Source organism: Drosophila mojavensis, unplaced genomic scaffold (assembly GCF_018153725.1).
Source record: "Drosophila mojavensis isolate 15081-1352.22 unplaced genomic scaffold, ASM1815372v1 contig_136, whole genome shotgun sequence".
Classification (NCBI taxonomy): domain Eukaryota; kingdom Metazoa; phylum Arthropoda; class Insecta; order Diptera; family Drosophilidae; genus Drosophila; species Drosophila mojavensis.
The window spans coordinates 24,814,923-24,834,255 of record NW_025318667.1 but is presented as its reverse complement, the minus strand read 5'-3'; the positions used below and the strand labels follow the sequence as shown (position 1 = coordinate 24,834,255).

The window sequence follows — 19,333 nt, the reverse complement described above, 5'->3', positions numbered from 1 at the left end:
AATATGATTTTCGGCTACACTTATTTGTAAATCATTTTGTTATAGAAAACCAAAAAAAAAAAAAAATGTATATAAAATATATATGTGTATATGTATATATGCTATTTATATATATAATTGGAAGTTACTTGCTTGCTTATGTGCATTAAATTAATTTATAGTGAACTTATTATTATGGCTTTTATACAAATTTGTGCGGAGTTTTGCATTCTGGAATTTGAAAAACACTCGAAAATGGTCGCCTTATTTAAATAAATAAAAAAAAAAAAATTGTTAAGTAAATTTGTGTAGTAAGTTTATAAGCAGGATAGTTGCAAAAATAACAGTAGTCAGGGTTATTTTCTGTGCTCCTCCTGTTGCCTAAGACTAAATTCTGTGTAGCACCCAAATAACGCATTTCTCTCGCTTATTTGGCATACACAAATCGTACAAGTCATATCCTTAATATATTTACACCAGGTTTTTTTTTTATCAGTATGGAATACATTTGCTTTCGCAAATATATATGTATATATATATATATGCAATATAGTTATGATTTATATGATATATTAATATATATGTATAGCTTAAGTACACAAACTTTCTTGCATATTTTATTGGATAGCTAAATAAGAAACAGATGTGACCAACTGTATTTAAAATATTCAATATCAAGTTGAGTTGTTGTTGGCTGCCAGGGCTGGGTAATGTAACGTATGCTATCGATTTGTTGTTGATTTGAATGAAGTTTTGGGAAATCGGAACCAGAATCGGAGTCGGAGCAACTCAAACCGAGACTGAGACTGTGTGTGAATGAATCATTGACTATTTCATCTACTAGTTCCCTCGACTGAGAACTGGCTCAACTTGGCCCCCACCAACGGCTTTTACTTTAGATCACATTTGAACAGCAAGCTTTCGGGTCCACCTCCTGGGCCTAGGCCTGCTCCTGCAGCTGGGCGCGCGACTGTCGCACGGGCCGGTCGGACCACAGCGAAGCCTGGCCCCCGTTCTGCGCCTGGTAGGAGAGCGGCGGCGGGCCCAGCTGCGCCTGGGGCACCAGCTCCGCCTGCGGATTGAACTGATTGTTGGTGTTGTAGTTGACCAAGATGTCGCTGGCCAGGCTGTGGCCAATGTTGACGTTACGGTCCGGATAGTACTGCTGTTGCTGCTGGGGCTGGACTTGAATCTGTTGCTGCTGCTGCTGGTGCTGCTGGTGCTGGTGTTTGTTGCTCTGGCGCCAGTGCTTGTGCTGCGGCACGGGCAGCAGGCGGTAGAGGGGCTCCGGTCCGGGGCCGCTCGGGTAACTGGGCACAAAGTACGGCGGATAGGGATGCTTCGCGTTGCCGTGGCGCAAACGCTTGAACTGCGGCGGTGGCGGCGGCGGGGGCGGAGGCGCGGGACGCTGCCAGTACTGCAGTGGAGCCGGTGAGGGCGGACGCAGCTGGTACTTGGCCGGACGTGGCTGCAACTGATTGTCCAAGTAGGATGGCGGCAGGGGCGTGCTGTACACGCCCTGCTGGCTATCGTAGGGCAAGGGCGACGGCGATGGCGACTGCAGCTGCAGCTGTAGCTGCTGCTTGCCGACTCTCAGTTGGCGCTGGCGCTGCAGCAGGAGCGAGTCTGGCAGGTAGGAGGAGTCCTGCTCCTGGCCCGGCTGTATGGTCGGCTCCAGCTGCAGCTGCAGCTGCTGGTGCTTGCCCACGCGCAGCTGACGCTGGCGTTGCGGCTGCGGCTGGTAGACGATGGCCTTGAAGGCGTTTTGGTCCTGCTCGTCGGCGCTGTAGTTGACCATGGGCAGGAAGGGCTGCCTGTCGAAGTCGGGCGGCTGGAAGCGGGACGTCGCTGGTGCGGAAATGAGGTTGCTTCTGAGCAGCTGACCCAGCGCCGCGTCGTACTCCGAGTGCACTTGGACACGTGGCTTGGGCGTAATACTAACCACGGCCACGTCGTTCACGGGACTCGGCGGAGACTTGTAGTGCGGTCGCTTGGGTGGCTTTGTGGCCAGGAAGTCATTGATCACATTCGACTTGAGTGAGGATGGCTGGCGCTTGGCCTCGAAGTACTCATAGTATATGGGATTCGATTTAGACAACGGCGCCTGCTCGCGATCCCGATCCCGATCCCTATCTCGTTCCCGTTCCCTGCCCCGTTCCTCTTTCACCCTTTCGTTGGACCGCTCTGTGCTGGGCACAAACACCAGCTGGGCGGGCGGCTGTGGGCGTGGCGTTGTTGGCTGATAGTTGATGGGGTAAATGGGTATCGGCACCGCCACGGGCACCGGCACACGCTCGACGTACTTGTTCGGCGGCTGCTGCTGCTGCTGCTGTTGAGGCTGTTGCGGCTGTTGCTGCTGTTGCTGGTGTTGCTGGTGTCGTGGTGCGGGCGGCAGATATCCGATGGCATTGTACTTCACCGACAGGCGTGACGGAGCTCGCGTGGTGGTTGTGCTAGTGGTGCTGCTGCTGGTGGTGGTGCTGGTAGTGCTAGGCGTAGTGCTTGTTGTGCTGCTATACGGACGTCGCGTTGTTGTCGACGTGGTCGTCGCCTCCAGGAGGGTAAAGTGATCTGGCGGCGGGGGTAGCACAATGCCGGGCACCAACGGTCCCGGCGGCACCGGATTCGTGTAGTTGCTGCGGTAGACAAAGCTGTAAGCAGGCGGATAGTAGAGCGAGGGATCATCCTCGTCAAAGTCGCTGATGTTGGCGTGCAGCGCGCCTGGAGCAGAGACGCTGCCATTCGCGTGGAGTCCATTGATGAGCCAGGGCCCGAGCAGCGGACTCCTTAGCACCGCGTTGGGAGTCGGACTGGGATGTGGATGGGACGGCGGTTGCTCGGCCGGCGTCTCGTTGTTATAGAGCAGCCAGGGCGCGTAGGGCGTCGGGTAGACGTAGCTGGGCTCCGGGTCAGCTGTCTTAGGCGACGCATACGCTCCCGGCCGGGCAGCAGGATGCGACCCCTGGACGTGGGCAGCTCCATGGCCCTGGCCGTAGGCCGCGTGCTGGCCCACAGCGGATAACGTTGCATTGACAGCTGGCGTATGGAGGCTCTCGATTTGATTATCTCGGATAATTTGCAGTGGCCCATGCGGCTCGAGCTGCACGGGAAATGGAGGCGGCACCACCGGATTCGCCGGCAGCTTGATTTGGCGCGGCGGCGCATCGTAATCATCAATGGCTGGCCACGGCTCGCTGTCGCCACCATTGAGCTCGGCCTCATTCAGGCCGCCGCCCTTGATCACCAGCAAATGATCCTCGGCCAGCCAAATGTCCTGCTCATTGAGTCCGCCAAAGTTGCGCTCGTTGTCCTGTGGCACCTCCGGATTGCGTGCGTAGCTCAGCACGCCCGGACGCTTGGGCACGCGACGAAAGAGCTCCTTCTCAATCAAGCCGTACTTCCCATCGCGCACCTGATCCGCCAGAGTCTTCTTCGCGTCCTCCTTACCCTGTTTGCCTTGACCCTTGCCACTGGCCGACTCCGCCTCCTTGCCGGAGCCGGCGCTCAAGCGCAGTATGCCATTGTCCCAGTTATCGAAGTCATCCGGCTCACTGAGCAGCGCCTCGTCGTCATCCTGCTCCCGCTCTGGCGGCGTCGACGGCGATGGCGATGGCTTAGCCAGGCGATAAGTGCTGCTGGCCTTGCGTCGTTTCGTTGCGGCTGTTGTTGTTGATTTTCTCGTGACTGGGCTGGGGGTTGTTGTTGTTGTCGTCGTCGTTGTTGTTGTTGTTGTTGTTGTGGTAGTTGTTGCCGCTGTTGGCGCTGTGGTTGCTATTGCAATGCTCCTGCTGCTGTTGGCGCTCACCGCAGACACCTCATAGGTGGAATGGCCCTGCGCATTGTGAATGTGACCAGCCACCAAGCGCTGGATCATGCGCGGCCTGCGAACGAAGATAAGACACGCAGTTAGACATGGAACCAGCTCGAAGATCGGTGCAATTAATCAATGGCGGCGCCCGAAATGGGCAGACGCCTAAAACCAGCGACAGGCCAAGTCTCAGCCAGACACAAGAGCTGGCAATTCGGAGATTATTGCCCCAGTAAACTAGTTTAATAGACGTCAGCTAGACTATATGGTAGCTATAGATTGCTGATGGCTAGCCTATATGCGTCTATTCATTTCAATTAAAATAGTCCAAGAGTGTTGTGGGTACAAAAGAACTGAATTTCGGGACTGGACCTCTTGAGATGCGTTACTTCGGAAGGAATGAAAAATGTTGACATCAATGTATACTTAACAAGTAAGAAGGCTCCAGTCGAGACTGCTCGACTAGGAGATACCCTGAACCCTCCAAGCTGATATTCTAATCATTCTGGACTTCTTTTATGCACACATACATACACATGCACTTATAAGCACGCGCTCTGCTAACTGCGCAGTAGGCAGCGGCTGCGCTTGGGCTGCGCTGCAATGTGGGCAATATTATGGGAATTTATTTGTTGAATAATTTCTTTCGTAGACGTACAATCCTAATGAAACTTTCAGAACGCAATCATAATGTTCAAATGTATGTACATTCTAAAGCACAAGTCTCTAGTACTTGAAATGCGTTTTTTCCAAATTGGGGGCGAAAAGGGCGTGGTATCCAAAATCTGTAAATGAGAAAATCTATGTATCCATTAACTCTATATACAACGCAAATTTGAAATCTCCAGGTCTAAAAGTGTTCAAACTAGGCTGAAAAAACAATGTCGATTTTTCGATTATTCTCGATAAAAAAGTTATCGGATGAGTTATCGAAAAAATAAAGCAAACTTGTACTGCCTATGGTATACACGAGTATGCATGCCAAATTTCAGCTCTCTAGCTCTTATATCTTCTGAGATCCTTTTGCTCATACGGACGGACGGACGGAGGGACGGACGGACGGACGGACGGACAGACGGACAGGGCTATATCGACTCAGCTCGTTGTCCTGATCAAGAATATATATACTTTATGGGGTCTGCGATGATTCCTTCTGCCTGTTACATACTTTTCACAAAACCATTATACCCTGATTTCCCATTTTCAATGGGTTCAGGGTATAAAAAGAGTCTAAAACTGAAGTGTGAACAGACAACTGAAATCAGGTATTTTATTGGATGTGAGGATCGAACAAGTCTCGATTTCTTTTGAATAAACTGATTGAAGGCGGACAGACTAAGTCTAAGTTGGTATGACTATAAATATACTTCAACTTCCGCTTGGGTAGCTAAACTACTCTTAGCAAATTGGGTATTAAGGTATAGCTATGCGAAGGAAATCTTACAATGCCTTGCAAAATCGGCGATTACAAATCGATATTCCGCATTGAGTGGTAAGAGGTAAATATATATAAACTTGGAACAGATTTACTTTCGTTTCTCTTACAAATTAAAAATTATATATGAGTCTGCAATTGGGCTAAGAATACCCTATCTAGCATAAGAGGTATTTCAAAAAGTTTTAAAAATATGAAAAATCATATATAGTATAATTCGAATCAATACACTCATAAAATGGTATGTATACCCAAGCAGCAGCTTATGATGCTCTGTAAGTCCCTCAGTTTGCTTTATCCCCTAGGGTCCATCTATTTATACAGGCTTATATAGGTACATACATATATCGATACATACATATACATATACTATATTTCGTGCTTTTTGATTAGACAACCTAATATACCCCCCATTACAACAGCTACAGGGTATTCGTACTCGATCTAAATATGTTTCCTATTTAAAAGAGGCTTCTCAAGTTACTCGAGTTACTTCACCTATTTTGCCTTATTAGCATATCCCAATCGTGTCACGAGTGCTTGGAGCAGCTCGTGCTCGTGTCACGCGCTCATCTGCATATTCAAGCTCAAGTCTAGGAAAAGAAAAAAAAGATCAGGCAAAAGTGGAACTCACGTTTTGTTGGGATTGGGGCCGCTGCGCGAGACAGCGCCTGGCCTGGAGGACAGCGACGAGAGCGACTGATGCGACTGATGCGACTGAGGCCAGCCGCTGGCGCTGCTCGGGCTGAATGACTCTGATGCGCTGGGCGTGGGCGTGTCACGTGGCTGGCGGGCGCCTCTGAAGCTGCTGCGGCTGCGACCACGCCCATTGCTGTCAGCTGAGGCTGGGGCCATCGTCGTCGTCGTTGTTGTTGTTGTTGCCGTTGTTGTGGCACGACGTCGCTGCTGCCGCACCGTTGCTGGCGGCAGAGGCGTGGTGCTGCCGGCGCTGCCACCGCGACGCCCATGGCCATTGTCGATGGGCAGCGTCGTGGGCGGCCGCCGTTGGCGCGGCGCTCGCAGCGTTGGCGCCTGCGTGCTGGTCGTCGAGGAGGCGCTCGCATAGTTGGTCGCGCCTCTGCCGCGCGGCGCAACGGGACGCGTTGCCGCATCGCCCTCTGCTGCCACGGCGACTGCAGCTGCTGCGGCTGCTGCCACGGCCAGCAGAGCTATCACTATCAAGTGCAAGGTTAAAGATGTCATCTGTGAAGAGAAGCGAAACGAACAGCAAAAAAAATGCATGAGTATTGAGGGTTACATGAGCTAACGGTAAGTCGCAGCTGCGCAGGCGCCGTTACGTTTTGGCGTTACGTTTTCGATTCGGTTCGTTTTCAATTATGCAATTGCGTTGACGAAAACGATGCCGTGGTAGTCGACAGCAAAATACCCTATAGTTTCGGCTAAGCGCGTTTTAGGCTAAGTATGGAACGGGACTACGGGAGAGAATATTTGGAATGTCACGAATTCATTTGTGGCGTAAAAGTGCTAGATCAAAAAAATAAAAATAAAAAAACAAAAAAAAAAAAACAAAAAGTACAAAATATCAGTCAATCATGTTTCGAATCAAAATGTACAGCTGCAAAAGGCATTTAGCTATGTATTATATAAAACTAGTTAAATAGCATTTCAGTCTACAATATGTCCCATATGAACTGATTATCTAAGCAATCATAATAGAATCTTGACAATGTGCTGAAATATGTATGTTTTATTACCTTAATATTATTATTATTATTATTTTTTTTTTTTTTGGCATTAAAGTGGGATAGATTTAACTTAAATTAAAAGCTAATTAAGAAAAGTAGAATTAAATCAAAGTACATAGCATTTTTAATTCAAATTTTATAAAAAGGCCAAATTGAAAAGCAATCCCTCGATTTCTACTTTTTCATGCAGTTAATTTGTTAGCTGATTAAATAGGCATATATGTATGTATACCTATATTATACAGTCAAGTCAACAATATAGATATACATATACATTAAAAGTATTTAATATAAATACTTAAGATAATACTCCTCATTCAACCCAACATCGATGTATAATCTATAGCATGAGTCCTAATATGCCCCTTCAATGCATGCTTCAGTACAGGGTATAACAGCGTTCAGGTTCGTTAAGCTTGCAATGCTTGTTCAGCGTCAGTTCAGCTCAATTCATTTCATTTCATTGGATTTCCTTTCATGTCATTCCGATTCCATTCCGTTTCGTTTCATGCGGCTTTACCTGCCGCCACAGCTTGCGCATCTTTGATTCCGATGCGCTCAAGTGCATCTTGCAATGCATTTGCCATCGTCTGCTTTTTTATCTTCACTTGTTTATTGCTATTGTTGTTTTTACAGTTGCTGCTGTTGCTGTTGCTGTTGCTGTTATTATTGCTGTTGCTGTTAGCTTTGCGCACGCGCCAAGTTTCAATTGCCATTTGTAGCTGTTGGTGTTGCTGTTGCTTCGCTCATGTTAATTAGCTTCGCTCAATTGATAAATGGGCAAAGCCTGCGCGGCTTTTGGGCTTTTGTGGCTCGGCTCGTCGTCTTCGATGATTTGTGGGAGCGCGCGCGAGTCTCGAGCTGGCGCTGGGCCTGCTCTGCACACCGGCAGCTGGGGGACTTCAAAGCGCGCTTAGTTATGTGATTACTCATTGCAATTGAAACGGTAGACGGTGTACGATCATCAATTTGAGACCCATTTCGGTATTTATTTTCACTATGTTTACCAATCGCTGTGCGATGGCTTGTTTACAGTTTTACTTAACATTGATGGGATTAAGTAATTTCGGGCTGTAAATTATTGGATACCTGACTGAATCTCGAGGGTTTACTAAGCGCTTTCAAATCGGATTGGTTTTGGCTAGCTTTAAGTAAGTTTAAAGCTCGCGTGTGTCAGAAATAGGAGCAAGATAATTATATATATAGAAAAGTACATGACAGATCAGATAAGTTTGCTTATCGTTTTCGCTCAATCACAGATTAAATATTATTGGAATTGAGTCAAGATTACTGATCAAAATTATTTGATATCAAGGAATTGTTTGAATGCAAAATGAAGCACTACAAAACGAAGCCAAGAGATTTACTTGAATACGGTAGACATTAATTAAATAGTTAATACACTGTGATAAATATTTTAAAATTTGCTCTCTATATATATATATACATATGCTTACAACAATATATTTGTATATGTTAGATTTTACCATTATTATTTGTAGTACAGGGTCTGTATAGATAATATACAGACATACATATGTAATCATAATATATAGCTCAAAGTTGAAATTAAACGGAATGGAACATACTAGAATCAGGCTTAGATCAGAGCGAGCCGAAATTCGGTCTTATCCATTTTCCCTTTGCATGCAGAGTGCGCTTCCTGCTTTTAGCTATTCCTCTCGATCCCGATCCTGTTCTTTGCTCGAACTCCACCACACTAGGCTATAAAGTTGTCATCTGCTCTATTTTATTATTATTCCTTAACGTAATTAACATTCTTATTAAATTGAAAATCCTTTATTTTTCAGTGTAACTTTACTGCAACACCCGCTCCAATTTGTTCAGCGTACACTGATGATTCCTTCTTTAAAATGAGCTTCTGTCACATCAGACATCATTCAGTCACAGATCGACATCATCGTACCCTTTTTAAGGAGATAGTCTATAGCCCTCAAAGGTTTATAGTACTGAAAGGTTTGTGCAAATGAAAGATACCTGTCGTCAGTTCTCCCTGAGTAATGAGCCTATCTTTATCCCTATCCCTGGTCAAGTACAGGCGGCTTACTTGGTTGCAACCGATCAAAGCTTAGACTGAGCAATAAACTGACAATATACAAGGCGATATTCAAGCCTGTTTGGACCCATGGGCTCTTAGTTTGTGGAGTGGTCTATGATACCAAAATCCTAACCATGAAATTTTTTCTAAAGCAAACCCTCAGAATTATCAGAAAAGCTTTGTTTCATGAGAGATATGCTCTTCCAAGGCTGACTCGGGAAAGGTTACGATACCATCCTCTGGATCTGTCCCTCAGGCTGCAAGGCGCAGTAGAACTTCTCCAACCCCCCTCTCCTTAGCCCATAAATAGTTGAGTCAACTTCAGCTACTGTTAATGCTAATGTCTGTAGTGTTTGTCTCTCCCCATTAATCATATCTCTGAATAATTGTTCCACTGAATAGATTGCAAATCAAGAGAACAAAGAGAGAAACTACAAATAAATTACAATTCTTCATAGCAAACTATTGATTTGCTCTGAAGCAGACATTATTAAAATATATACATATGTATGCAGCTATATACACACGTAGCTATGCATAGGTCCATTGAAAAGTATTTCAGTCCATTGAGGACTTGCCAAATAACATGTCCAGCAATTTCACTGCAATTGCAGTTGAAGTTGATTTACTGGCCGAAGCCCGTTGGCCAGGCTAACAATTCAATGCGAATTCCGAGCATTGCGAATGCCTTTATGCGCAGAACAATCAAATTATCAGACTTACAAAAAAATAAAATAAAAAGAGCAAAAAAGAAATAAGACGAAAAACATAGCAACAAAATTTGAAAAAATGTTTAAAAATGAATTGGGTCCAATTTAATCTATGACACCATCGCCCCGAACTGCTTTCAAATAAACTAATTAAATTGAGGTAAAGCAACAAAATAACACAAGAAAAAACAACAACAACAACAACAACAACAACAACAACAACAACAACGACAGCAGCAGCAGCAGCAAAAATAAGGCGCAGGCAGTCAGCGGCTGCAAAAACAAGCGACTGCAAAGAATTATTTATTGCCAATAGACGAGGCGTCGCTGTCGCTGTCGCAGTCGCAGTCGGCGTCAGCGTCAACGTCGCGACGTTGCCTTTCATTCAAAATGCAAACGCGCTAGGCTTGGCCTGGAACGTGGAACATATGGAACGTGAAACGTGGAACGTGCGCGGCTGGCTCTATGACGAATCTGAGCGCGACTGCGCAGCCACTACAAACACCGTTAGGCAGCGGCGGCGCGAGCGCGCGCACGCGAACAGTTTTCATGTCGAACAATACCCTATGCTAATCGCATGCCAATCGTTGGGCATACCGGCATTACATTTTGTTGTATAGCCATACATATATATATTGATATATGGCTATATACTGTATGATTTTATAAAATATTACTAAATATTAAATAATTTGCAAAGAAGTTTTACATACAGATGTATTGGTTATATTATGATATACAACAATATATAGTGTGTTATTTTGACGATATATTGTATAATACGCAAAACATCCACACACTCATATACACATACATACACACAGGGCTCTCCATATTTCACGGATCCATCTGGCAGCACTGGTCATTTGATAAAGAGATAAGAGATTCGATAATGATTAAATCCTATTTTCTCCGATTAAAAAAAATAATAATTAAATAAAAATAATTGATGTAGGGCTGTCAGATGGGTACGTCGAATATGGGTATCTCTATATATATATATATTTAATTTATTACTGGGTATTTGCCAGTCGCTCAGTCGTGTTTCAATCAGCTTTGTTACTATTTTACTGCCTTATATTTTCGAGTTGAGTTTTGTTATATATAAACTTGTATTTATTTATTTTTTTGGTTTTTGTTTTACTTTTGATTGCCAAACAACAATTTGATTGTTGTTGTTGTTGTTGCTGGTTCTACGTGAAGAAAAAAAAAGCGCGCTGGACAGGCGCTGACGCTGGCGCTGGCGCATTCCGCTGCCTCGAATCCAGTTACGAATCACGTTCCATTTGATTGTTTCAGTTTTTCGGCTTTGCCTTTTTGGCTTTTATAGCATAATTTTTGTTATTGTTGTTACTTTTTCTATTTGGCTGCACTTTGCAGCAATATGCATTTGTTGTTGTTGTTGTTGTTGTTTGTATTATGCTTTTTGGGCTCGGCAATTGCGCCCACAGTGCGACGGCGACGCCGCTGTCGATGCCCAAGCCGATGCCGATGCCGGCGCCTGCACTTGGACACACTCCGAATCGAAAAGTAGAGCCCGAAAACAACTTCAAGACTTCAACCTGTCGCTTAAAGTTGGCCAATTAGACACGTTCGCAGCGCGTATGAGTCAACAATCAACAACAACAACAACAACAAATTGACAACAAAAGTAAAATGTTATTTATGATTTTTGATTTCAATTTGTTGTCCTTGATTTGGGTTTGGCTTTTATTTCGATTTCGTTAATGATTTGGGCGGCTCTTGGAGGCCAAGCCAGGCGCATGATGGAGCACTTGTGGGGGCGTGAGTGGGCGATGGAGAGGGGAAACGTTGCTAACAGAACGCCTAGAAGTTGCTTAGCTAGCGTTTCACAACACTGGAGAAGCAAAGGCAGCACAACTGTGGAAAAGGTTGTTAAACGAACGCCTGGAAGTTGCTTTAACTAACTTAAAAATATAAATATATATCTCTTTCTTCCAATCACGATTGTATTATTTACCACTCGTTTTCATATAACATCTAGAATCATTTCAGAACTTTGCAACACTTTTTCACAATCCAGGTGAGGGCGCACGTTTAAGCGCATTGAAACACCGATTGGCACTGACACCTGTTGGGTCACTCGCTGGGCCTTTCGTACTTCCCATCCGAAAGAAAACTCATTTCAACATTATTATAATTTTTTTATTTTTTTTTCATTATGATTATTTTGGGGGAAAGCCAATGTACGCTCTGCTCTAATTAATGTAAACCGTTCGCATTAGCACAACAATTGATATCGAAAGTTCGCTGCTTTTCACATTATTCGCAGGAAGTTGGCCCCGCCCCCTCGATACAAGTCTAACTAAAATAATGAATACAATATTTAAATTGAAGCTCACGCATTTTATTGTATTTCATAATTGGAGCAGCCCAAGCCAAAAGAAACCAGAAATCACCATACAAAAGCCCATTTAGATATCGGATGTCGTGCCCGATATGGAAAGTTTGGTCGGACTATAGACAAAACATGATTCCAACTGCCAAATAATTGCCAAAGCGTTGTTTACATAAGCCAACAAAAGCTGGGAAACCTAACTATAAATTAGCCTAATTTAGAGATTAATTATGCCTTACACCCCAAAGAACAGCTTCAACTGGCGAGAACTTTGCAAATGGACATGATCGACTGCATGATACTCATTCATTTCACAATATGAACGAGATAAATGATTGCTGCCAGATCTGAGACTATGGAGAATGTGGAGTTGACGAGGCAGAAACTATTATCCTTTTCATTTATTAGAACCTTAGGTAAATCTACAGAGATACCCAATGATACCACTCGTAGAACTGTTTAAGTTACAGTTTGATTGCAGCTATACATAACTCCAAGTCTCTCGTTTCAATAACAGCATCTACTTTACAGTACAGTACAGCTTAGATCTACATTTAAACAGCAAATATTTCAAACCCAATATACTCTTTGCTCTTCGTGAGCGAGTATTTTACACCAAGAGTCAACAAAGTTTTTCAACATTTTGCAGTGATGCAATGAGCAAATGCTATTCGAGATTGGCGCTAATATATATTTATATTTGTATTGCTCAAGATGCAGATCAGGTATACTAGATGCATTCGTATATATAGGAATATATATTCCCTTTGATCTTAGCTCTTCAATATTCTTTCGAGTCCAGCTACAATTTCAGTTAACTCGTTATAAGAGAATCTGATCTATCCATAATAAGCACAACTCCAGTTCCCCAACTTCTTAAGACAATTGCGAAGCAGTGTTGCCACATCGCTGCAATTTGATAGCATTTGCCTTAACACTTGATCGAGCTGCTGAGCGTAACTTATGGCCCATAAACAACAAATAATAAAGAGCTGTCAAGCAGAAAACAATGAAAACTGAAAAGCAAAAATAATGTGATGTGATGTGATGTCGAAGACCGAATGCTCTCTCTCTCTTTCTCTCTCTCTCTCTCATTGTAAGATAATATATGTATGTGCATATATATACGTATATTATATTGGAGTTGGTTTCAATCGGAGATTAACGTTGATTGTCAATCAGTTGCTTCTCTTCTTCAATCACAACGAGCCTCTCCAAAAGACTTCTCAGAATAGTCATCTCGCTCTCATCCAGCAAGAAATGAAACTAGCTTCAGCAGTTGTCTCTTTTTATCTCTCTTTATCTCTCTCTCTCTCTCTCTCTCTCCCTCTCTCTTTCTCTCTCCCTCTCTCTCTCTCTCTCTCTCTCCCTCTCTCTCTCCCGCAACTAACCGGTTTGTGAGACAGAAATTCCTACAGAATGCAGAACTGATTAGGCGACATACTTAGTTCAATCACCTGCTTATCGACAATTCAAGGCTAGGACTGAAAATACTACATCCTCTAGGTCTTTAGGGAACCGACTAATCTTCAAATACAATATAGCAACGCAGGATTAGTAGTAAATAAATAATAATTCTTTATAAATATACAGGCATATTGGCCCACTCAGTAGTTGAGGTTTAGAGCTCAACAGTAAGTTTAAACAGTAATTTAGGAAACTTAAAAAAAAAAAAAAAAAAAAAAAGACTTTTCTATTCATTTCATCATTGAATATAATATAAATATATTACTATACATATATACCCAATTTCAATTTCAATAATCATATTATCACATTTCGCTCAAAGACCTATTACTTTGGCTGAAATCGTTTCAAGTTGATTTGGAAATGCTGGGGGACTCTCGGTTAGGGTATTTCGTGCAAAGAAAAAGTAAGTCACTTGGCTATCGATATGCCAACATCAGCAGCATTGCGCCAAAAGGCGTCGCTGTGGGGGCGACAAACCCCCTGCCAGCGCTAGCCCAGCCAGCCCCCTCCCCACTCCACCAACCCCCTCCCCCTCGCTGCTGGCCGCCCCCACACAACTGCCTGTGTCCAAGTGCTGAGGTTGAGACACGCGGCGCAGGTTTCGTTGGTCTTCGGTTTGCATATTTGCCGCCAAAGCGCCAAACGAATTTTCTGTTAAATATTTGTAGTTGCTCTCGTTGTTGTTGTTGCTGTTGGTTGTTGTTGTTGTTGCTGGCTGTTGCCAGCCGCAACTCGCAATGGTCTGGAATTTTAAATAAATGCGATTTAGTTGTGCAACATTTTTACTTTACTTTTTCTCCCCATGCCCGCGAAACAACAGCAGCGCAGCATTAGCGGCGACGGTGGTGCTAGTGGTGCTGGTGGTGCTGGTGGTGCTGGTGGCTCGCTGTACGAACACCACCACATGCCCCTCAAATTTATGGCAAATCATTTCAGAAATAGAGCAACAACAGCAACAACAATGAATTGAAACAGATTTTTATGTGTATGGAAGGAACTTGAGATAATATATATATGTACGTATTACGTATATTAGAAGTTCATTAATAAAATATAAATAAAATAAATACATTTATAAAATATCTAACTTCATAAAATATCAAATAGTGGAAATCGACGCTTGAGTCCCCAAATGTTTTTTCAAATTCAAGCTCATATTAAATTATACGATATAAAGGAAAATTGTATTAGCTATATTGAAAGATTTTACGATATAAAGGAAAATTGTATTAGCTATATTGAATGATATATTATATATAATATTTGCTTTTAAAATGTAATAATGCCATACGTATGTACATACACATTTGTCAAATCACAATTTTAAATATAAAATATGAAGCGATTTGGAAACCGGAATCCAAAATATAACAAAGCTATCGACTTTGTGAAACAAACGTAATGTGCGCGGATACCCAGGAAACTACAGAAACCCCTCTCTTAGTATGTAGCTCTTATAAGTGTGTAGGTTCTGAGATCGACGCGTTCATACATACGGACCTATGGATACACAGACATGACTAAGGCGACTCAGTCCTGATCATGAATATTTATACTTTATGGGGTCTGACACGCCTCCATCTGCCTGATACATATATTTAACAATCCCATTATACCCTAATTTTTCATTTTCTGAGCTTCTCAATCGTACATATTTTCTCACGAAATGATAAAAGTGTATTTTGCGAAAGGCTTTATCTGATCTCATTTAAATTATCTAAACTGATCTGCTGCTGAATATATATTTCTTCTTCTTCTATTCATCCCATCAATCGTCTGTTCCGTTCGACCCACCTGTATTCAAGTTAGACACAAATATTTTTTTGTTTCATCATCTATTAAAATTTTATGAATCCCCTAAATACGCCCACTAGGGCGTGTCGAAGCTTAACAGGCAGCTACTTCAACCGTTTTCCATATACAATATTTGACAGCTCAACAGCTTAATTCTATATACATGTATGTTCTACTTATGGATAGAATTGGCGGAGTCAAACCAAAATTTTCCACAGAATTTCAGTCAAAATCTATTTAGCAGCTAACTCGCTGTCGAGCTACTCCACAGCCAAGGGCCTTGTCATCCGAATCGACCGAAAACAGGTATTACGAAATCATGCGGAACTCGACTGCGATGTTCTAGAATAAATAAATGGCTACATTTGATATTTGTTACTATTGTTAAGGTACAGAATTGTCTATGGAATGTATATGAACTGCTTATATAGAGCCCTTAGCAACAGTAGTAAATCTAAGCAGAAAAACTTGTTTTACTTCGCTTAACATATAATGAAAAACAATCAACAAAATTCAGCCTTTTCCTTAGAGGTTTTTTTTTTAAATTGTGTTCAAGCTTTGGCAATGTTTTGTTTAATATGGAATGCTACAGGAATCTATACTGAAATAGTCGTTGTTCCGCAGAGAAGTGACTTTTATTTAAAGTTCCCTTCTACGAGGAACAGTCGAATTGCTCTTCTTGCATATAAATATTCATTTTCTCAAGAATAATTATCCCTATTGTCTCTTTTCATAGAGCAAAGGGTAAAAATTCTGTTTTTATCGTTTCCGATTTTTGATTATATTGTACGTCTGAAAAATCGAATTCGTCTATTTTACACTTTCGTGAATGAGTAAATTGGTTTTGCCCGTCATGCTGCCCATCCATCCGTCTGTTCTTATGAGCGGGAGTATTGAGTATACCCACGCCTGTGTGTGTCGGATTCAATTTTTTAAAAGTATTAAGCAAGCAAACTTTACAGCAAACTTTACAGTACTGATTAGTAGTAAATCCGTAGGTCTGCATGGAATATTTTAATTAATAAGTTCTTATAGCTCGAAGATATATCTATTGTGGTAACATTATGCTATTTGCTGGATATCCATATAAACTATATATAAAACTTAGTTCCTCATGATCGTCTAGCTAGGATTATTATGTGTAATATATTTGCCTTCTTTTTGACTCGTTTACTCTTCTAATAAAAGCGAAGCATACACACACACACACATGCATACAAATCTAATATTATATAAACATATATACATAATGCATATGTATAAAATTTTTGTGTTTTAATTTTTTATTCTGTGTTCGATTGGTCTGACGTGAAAGCGAGAGTGTGGCCATTGCAGTTGTTGTTGTTGTTGTTGCTGCTGTTGCTGTTGTTGTTGTTGTTGTTGTTGTTGTTGTTGTTATTGTTGCTGTTGTCCCAGTTACGCGCCAAGCATAACTTTAGCCAGCTACAGCAGACACGAAGAGTGCAGCGAGCAGCAAAATATTTACAAAATATTCATTGATTTCAAGCCTGGTTTTTGTTGTTTATTTTATTTATTATTTTCATTTTAGTTATTTTGTTTTTTTTTTTTCTGTTGGTGTTGTTTGTTATTTGCTGTGTTGTGGTTTTTCATTTTAGATCATTTCTTTGTTGTGTGTTGTAATGGAGCCGCATAGATTAATCAATAGCGTTACATAAGGCAACAAAGAGCGCCAAGCGTGATATATTTCTGTTCATTGGCTTTGGCCAGCCAGCAGCAAGTGGAAATGGACATCGAATGAGACAGAAGTGGAAGTCCTCGGCTCCTGCTCACATTGTGGCTGCTGTCTTGCGCTGGCCTCCAATGGATCATTGCACGCGTCGCATGCGTAATTTGGTTGGGCATTTTCTTATTACGTATACGCCGCATGTTCCGTGGTGCTGCCCAACAATTATGTGGGCCGAATCTGTGTCAGTCAAACAGCCGACAATTTCCGCTAGTCAAAACCAAGAGCTCAAATCGATTGCTCACAACAACAACAGCAACAGCAACAGCAACAACAACAACAACAATAAGGCGCGCGCAAAGCGAGCAATAAAAAATCACTTGATTTGCATTTATAGCCAACAGCCAAAGTTTTGTGGAGTTGCTCCAAAAAAAACTGGGCGTGGGAACATGCAGATCTCATGCCAGCCATGAATCCAGAGTCCATGGAGCACCAGCAACAGGCTAGAGAAGGGAGGCAGGAGGCGGGAGGCGGGAGGCGGGCGCACCACAGGGCAGGGCTCGTTGGCAACAACTTTATTATGCAAAGTGAAGCGATTTTGATGACCGTTCGGGGGCGTTCGCCTTCCATCATGATTTGCCTTTAATGACAAAGTATTTAGCTGCCTGGCCTCAACTAGTTCAGCAAAAGGGCGACAGCAGCAACAGCAGCAGCTGCTGCCAGCACACCTAAATATCCCACTAAATATCCAATGGACATGGATTAGGAGCGTGAACTGTGCGCTTTGGCTGCGAGCAGAGAATTGTTTCGATCTCAGTTTCAGTTTCAATTTCAATTTCAATTTGAATTTCAGCTTCAGTTTCAGCTTCATTTGGCTTTAATTAACACGACATGCGGCCAAAACACTTGGCCGCTAACTGGACAGATGCTAGCCTAGTCGTGCAATCTGGACAAGACTACTCTAACTTGTTGACTCCATATTCAATGCACCTCAAACACTTGATAGGATGGAGCTACTTGATTATAGCTTAACATTCAGAATATACCAAAACCCTTTATTATGAGCCTACATAATATTTCATGGATTTCCTTAGATATGCTTTGACTTATTTTTCCTGAAGTTGCAATACTTGGACTTGACACAGTAAATCAAATTTCGATTTCGTGTGATGAAATCAAGAATGTGCTGCCCAGTATTGTATCACTTGCTGATTGATTTAAGGTATTATACAAACTTTACTTATCCATATTCCATATTAATACTCTCAAACAGTGAACGAATGCACTTGACTATGATGGCGTTTAGTTTCGTATTGATCTTTATCCTTCTTAGCCCGGGTTTTACACCCAGACTGCATGCATATTATCAACCTAAAACTAGTGCATCTATTGCTGAGTGTATAAGGCTCAGCCTTGGTCTATTGCTTATTCTTATCCTATCGCTGAGTTTGCTAGGATCAGCGCTCGTCTCTTACATATCCTTGTTTTGGGGTAGTATTCATCTGTCTATTTATAGAATCCGTACATGTGACCCTTATCTTTCCCCATCGCACTACCAGATATTTGTATATTCGCATATTCGTATGTTCATGCCTGAAGAAACAGCTTAAATTTATCACAGCTGTCCAATCACTCAGAAGTTTGCGCTTGAAATTGGAGTTAATCTAGCTTTTATTCGGCTAAACGGTGCAGCACTGCTCTACTGATTACGGCGAATGCTGGGACTGTTTTGGCTGACTGTGGCTCTGGCTCTGGCTTTGGCGCTGGCTCTGGCGCTGGGTCTGGCCAATGGATTGCATGTTGGTCAGGCAGCTTGATTGACACCTTTTAACTACCGTGGCGCAATTGGAGCCGACGACTTTTGCGACTCTTGTGTTAAGTTATTCACGGTGGCAGCAACCGAGCCCCGTGACATATTTACCAGCAACACAAAGCAAAGCAAAAACCAAAAGAGATCTTTCGCAATATAGCTGCGGCACCATTGGTTCCAGTCGATTCCGCTGCGTGGCCAGGATTCCCAGATTCCGCAATGCCGATCTCTATTTCCATTTCAATGTCTTGAAATGGTTGAAATTGAATTTCTGCATTGATCGCATCAATAATTATGATTCAATGTGTGGTGGAGAGGGGGAGGGGAACCTAGCTCCAAATTGCAGAGCTTACATAACATACACCCCACCTCCTACCCCTCTCCCTCCCCTTCCCCTTCCCCTTCCCGCCCAGGGCGATGTCGATGCCTCGATTGGCAGCTGCCACGCCCAGCGAGTGTTACCAGTTACCGAGTCCAACCAGTCCACAGCCGTTCGCGTGGCCCGAGTCCCGCTGTGCG

At 43.0% G+C, this 19,333-nt stretch overlaps 1 protein-coding gene across 2 annotated transcripts in view; it reads right to left on the bottom strand.

The window, feature by feature from the left end:
• Positions 1–19,333, bottom strand: part of LOC6584638 (arginine-glutamic acid dipeptide repeats protein) — a 57,184-nt gene continuing 37,851 nt past the window's right edge. For both annotated transcript variants that reach the window (XM_032732305.2, XM_002010246.4), the window contains exons 3-4: positions 5,857–6,425; positions 1–3,860 (exon numbers count right to left, since the gene is read on the bottom strand). In XM_032732305.2, coding sequence (XP_032588196.1) covers positions 920–3,860; positions 5,857–6,425 — 3,510 coding nt within the window. In that variant the 3' untranslated portion in view covers positions 1–919. The remainder of the gene's footprint in view (positions 3,861–5,856; positions 6,426–19,333) is intronic.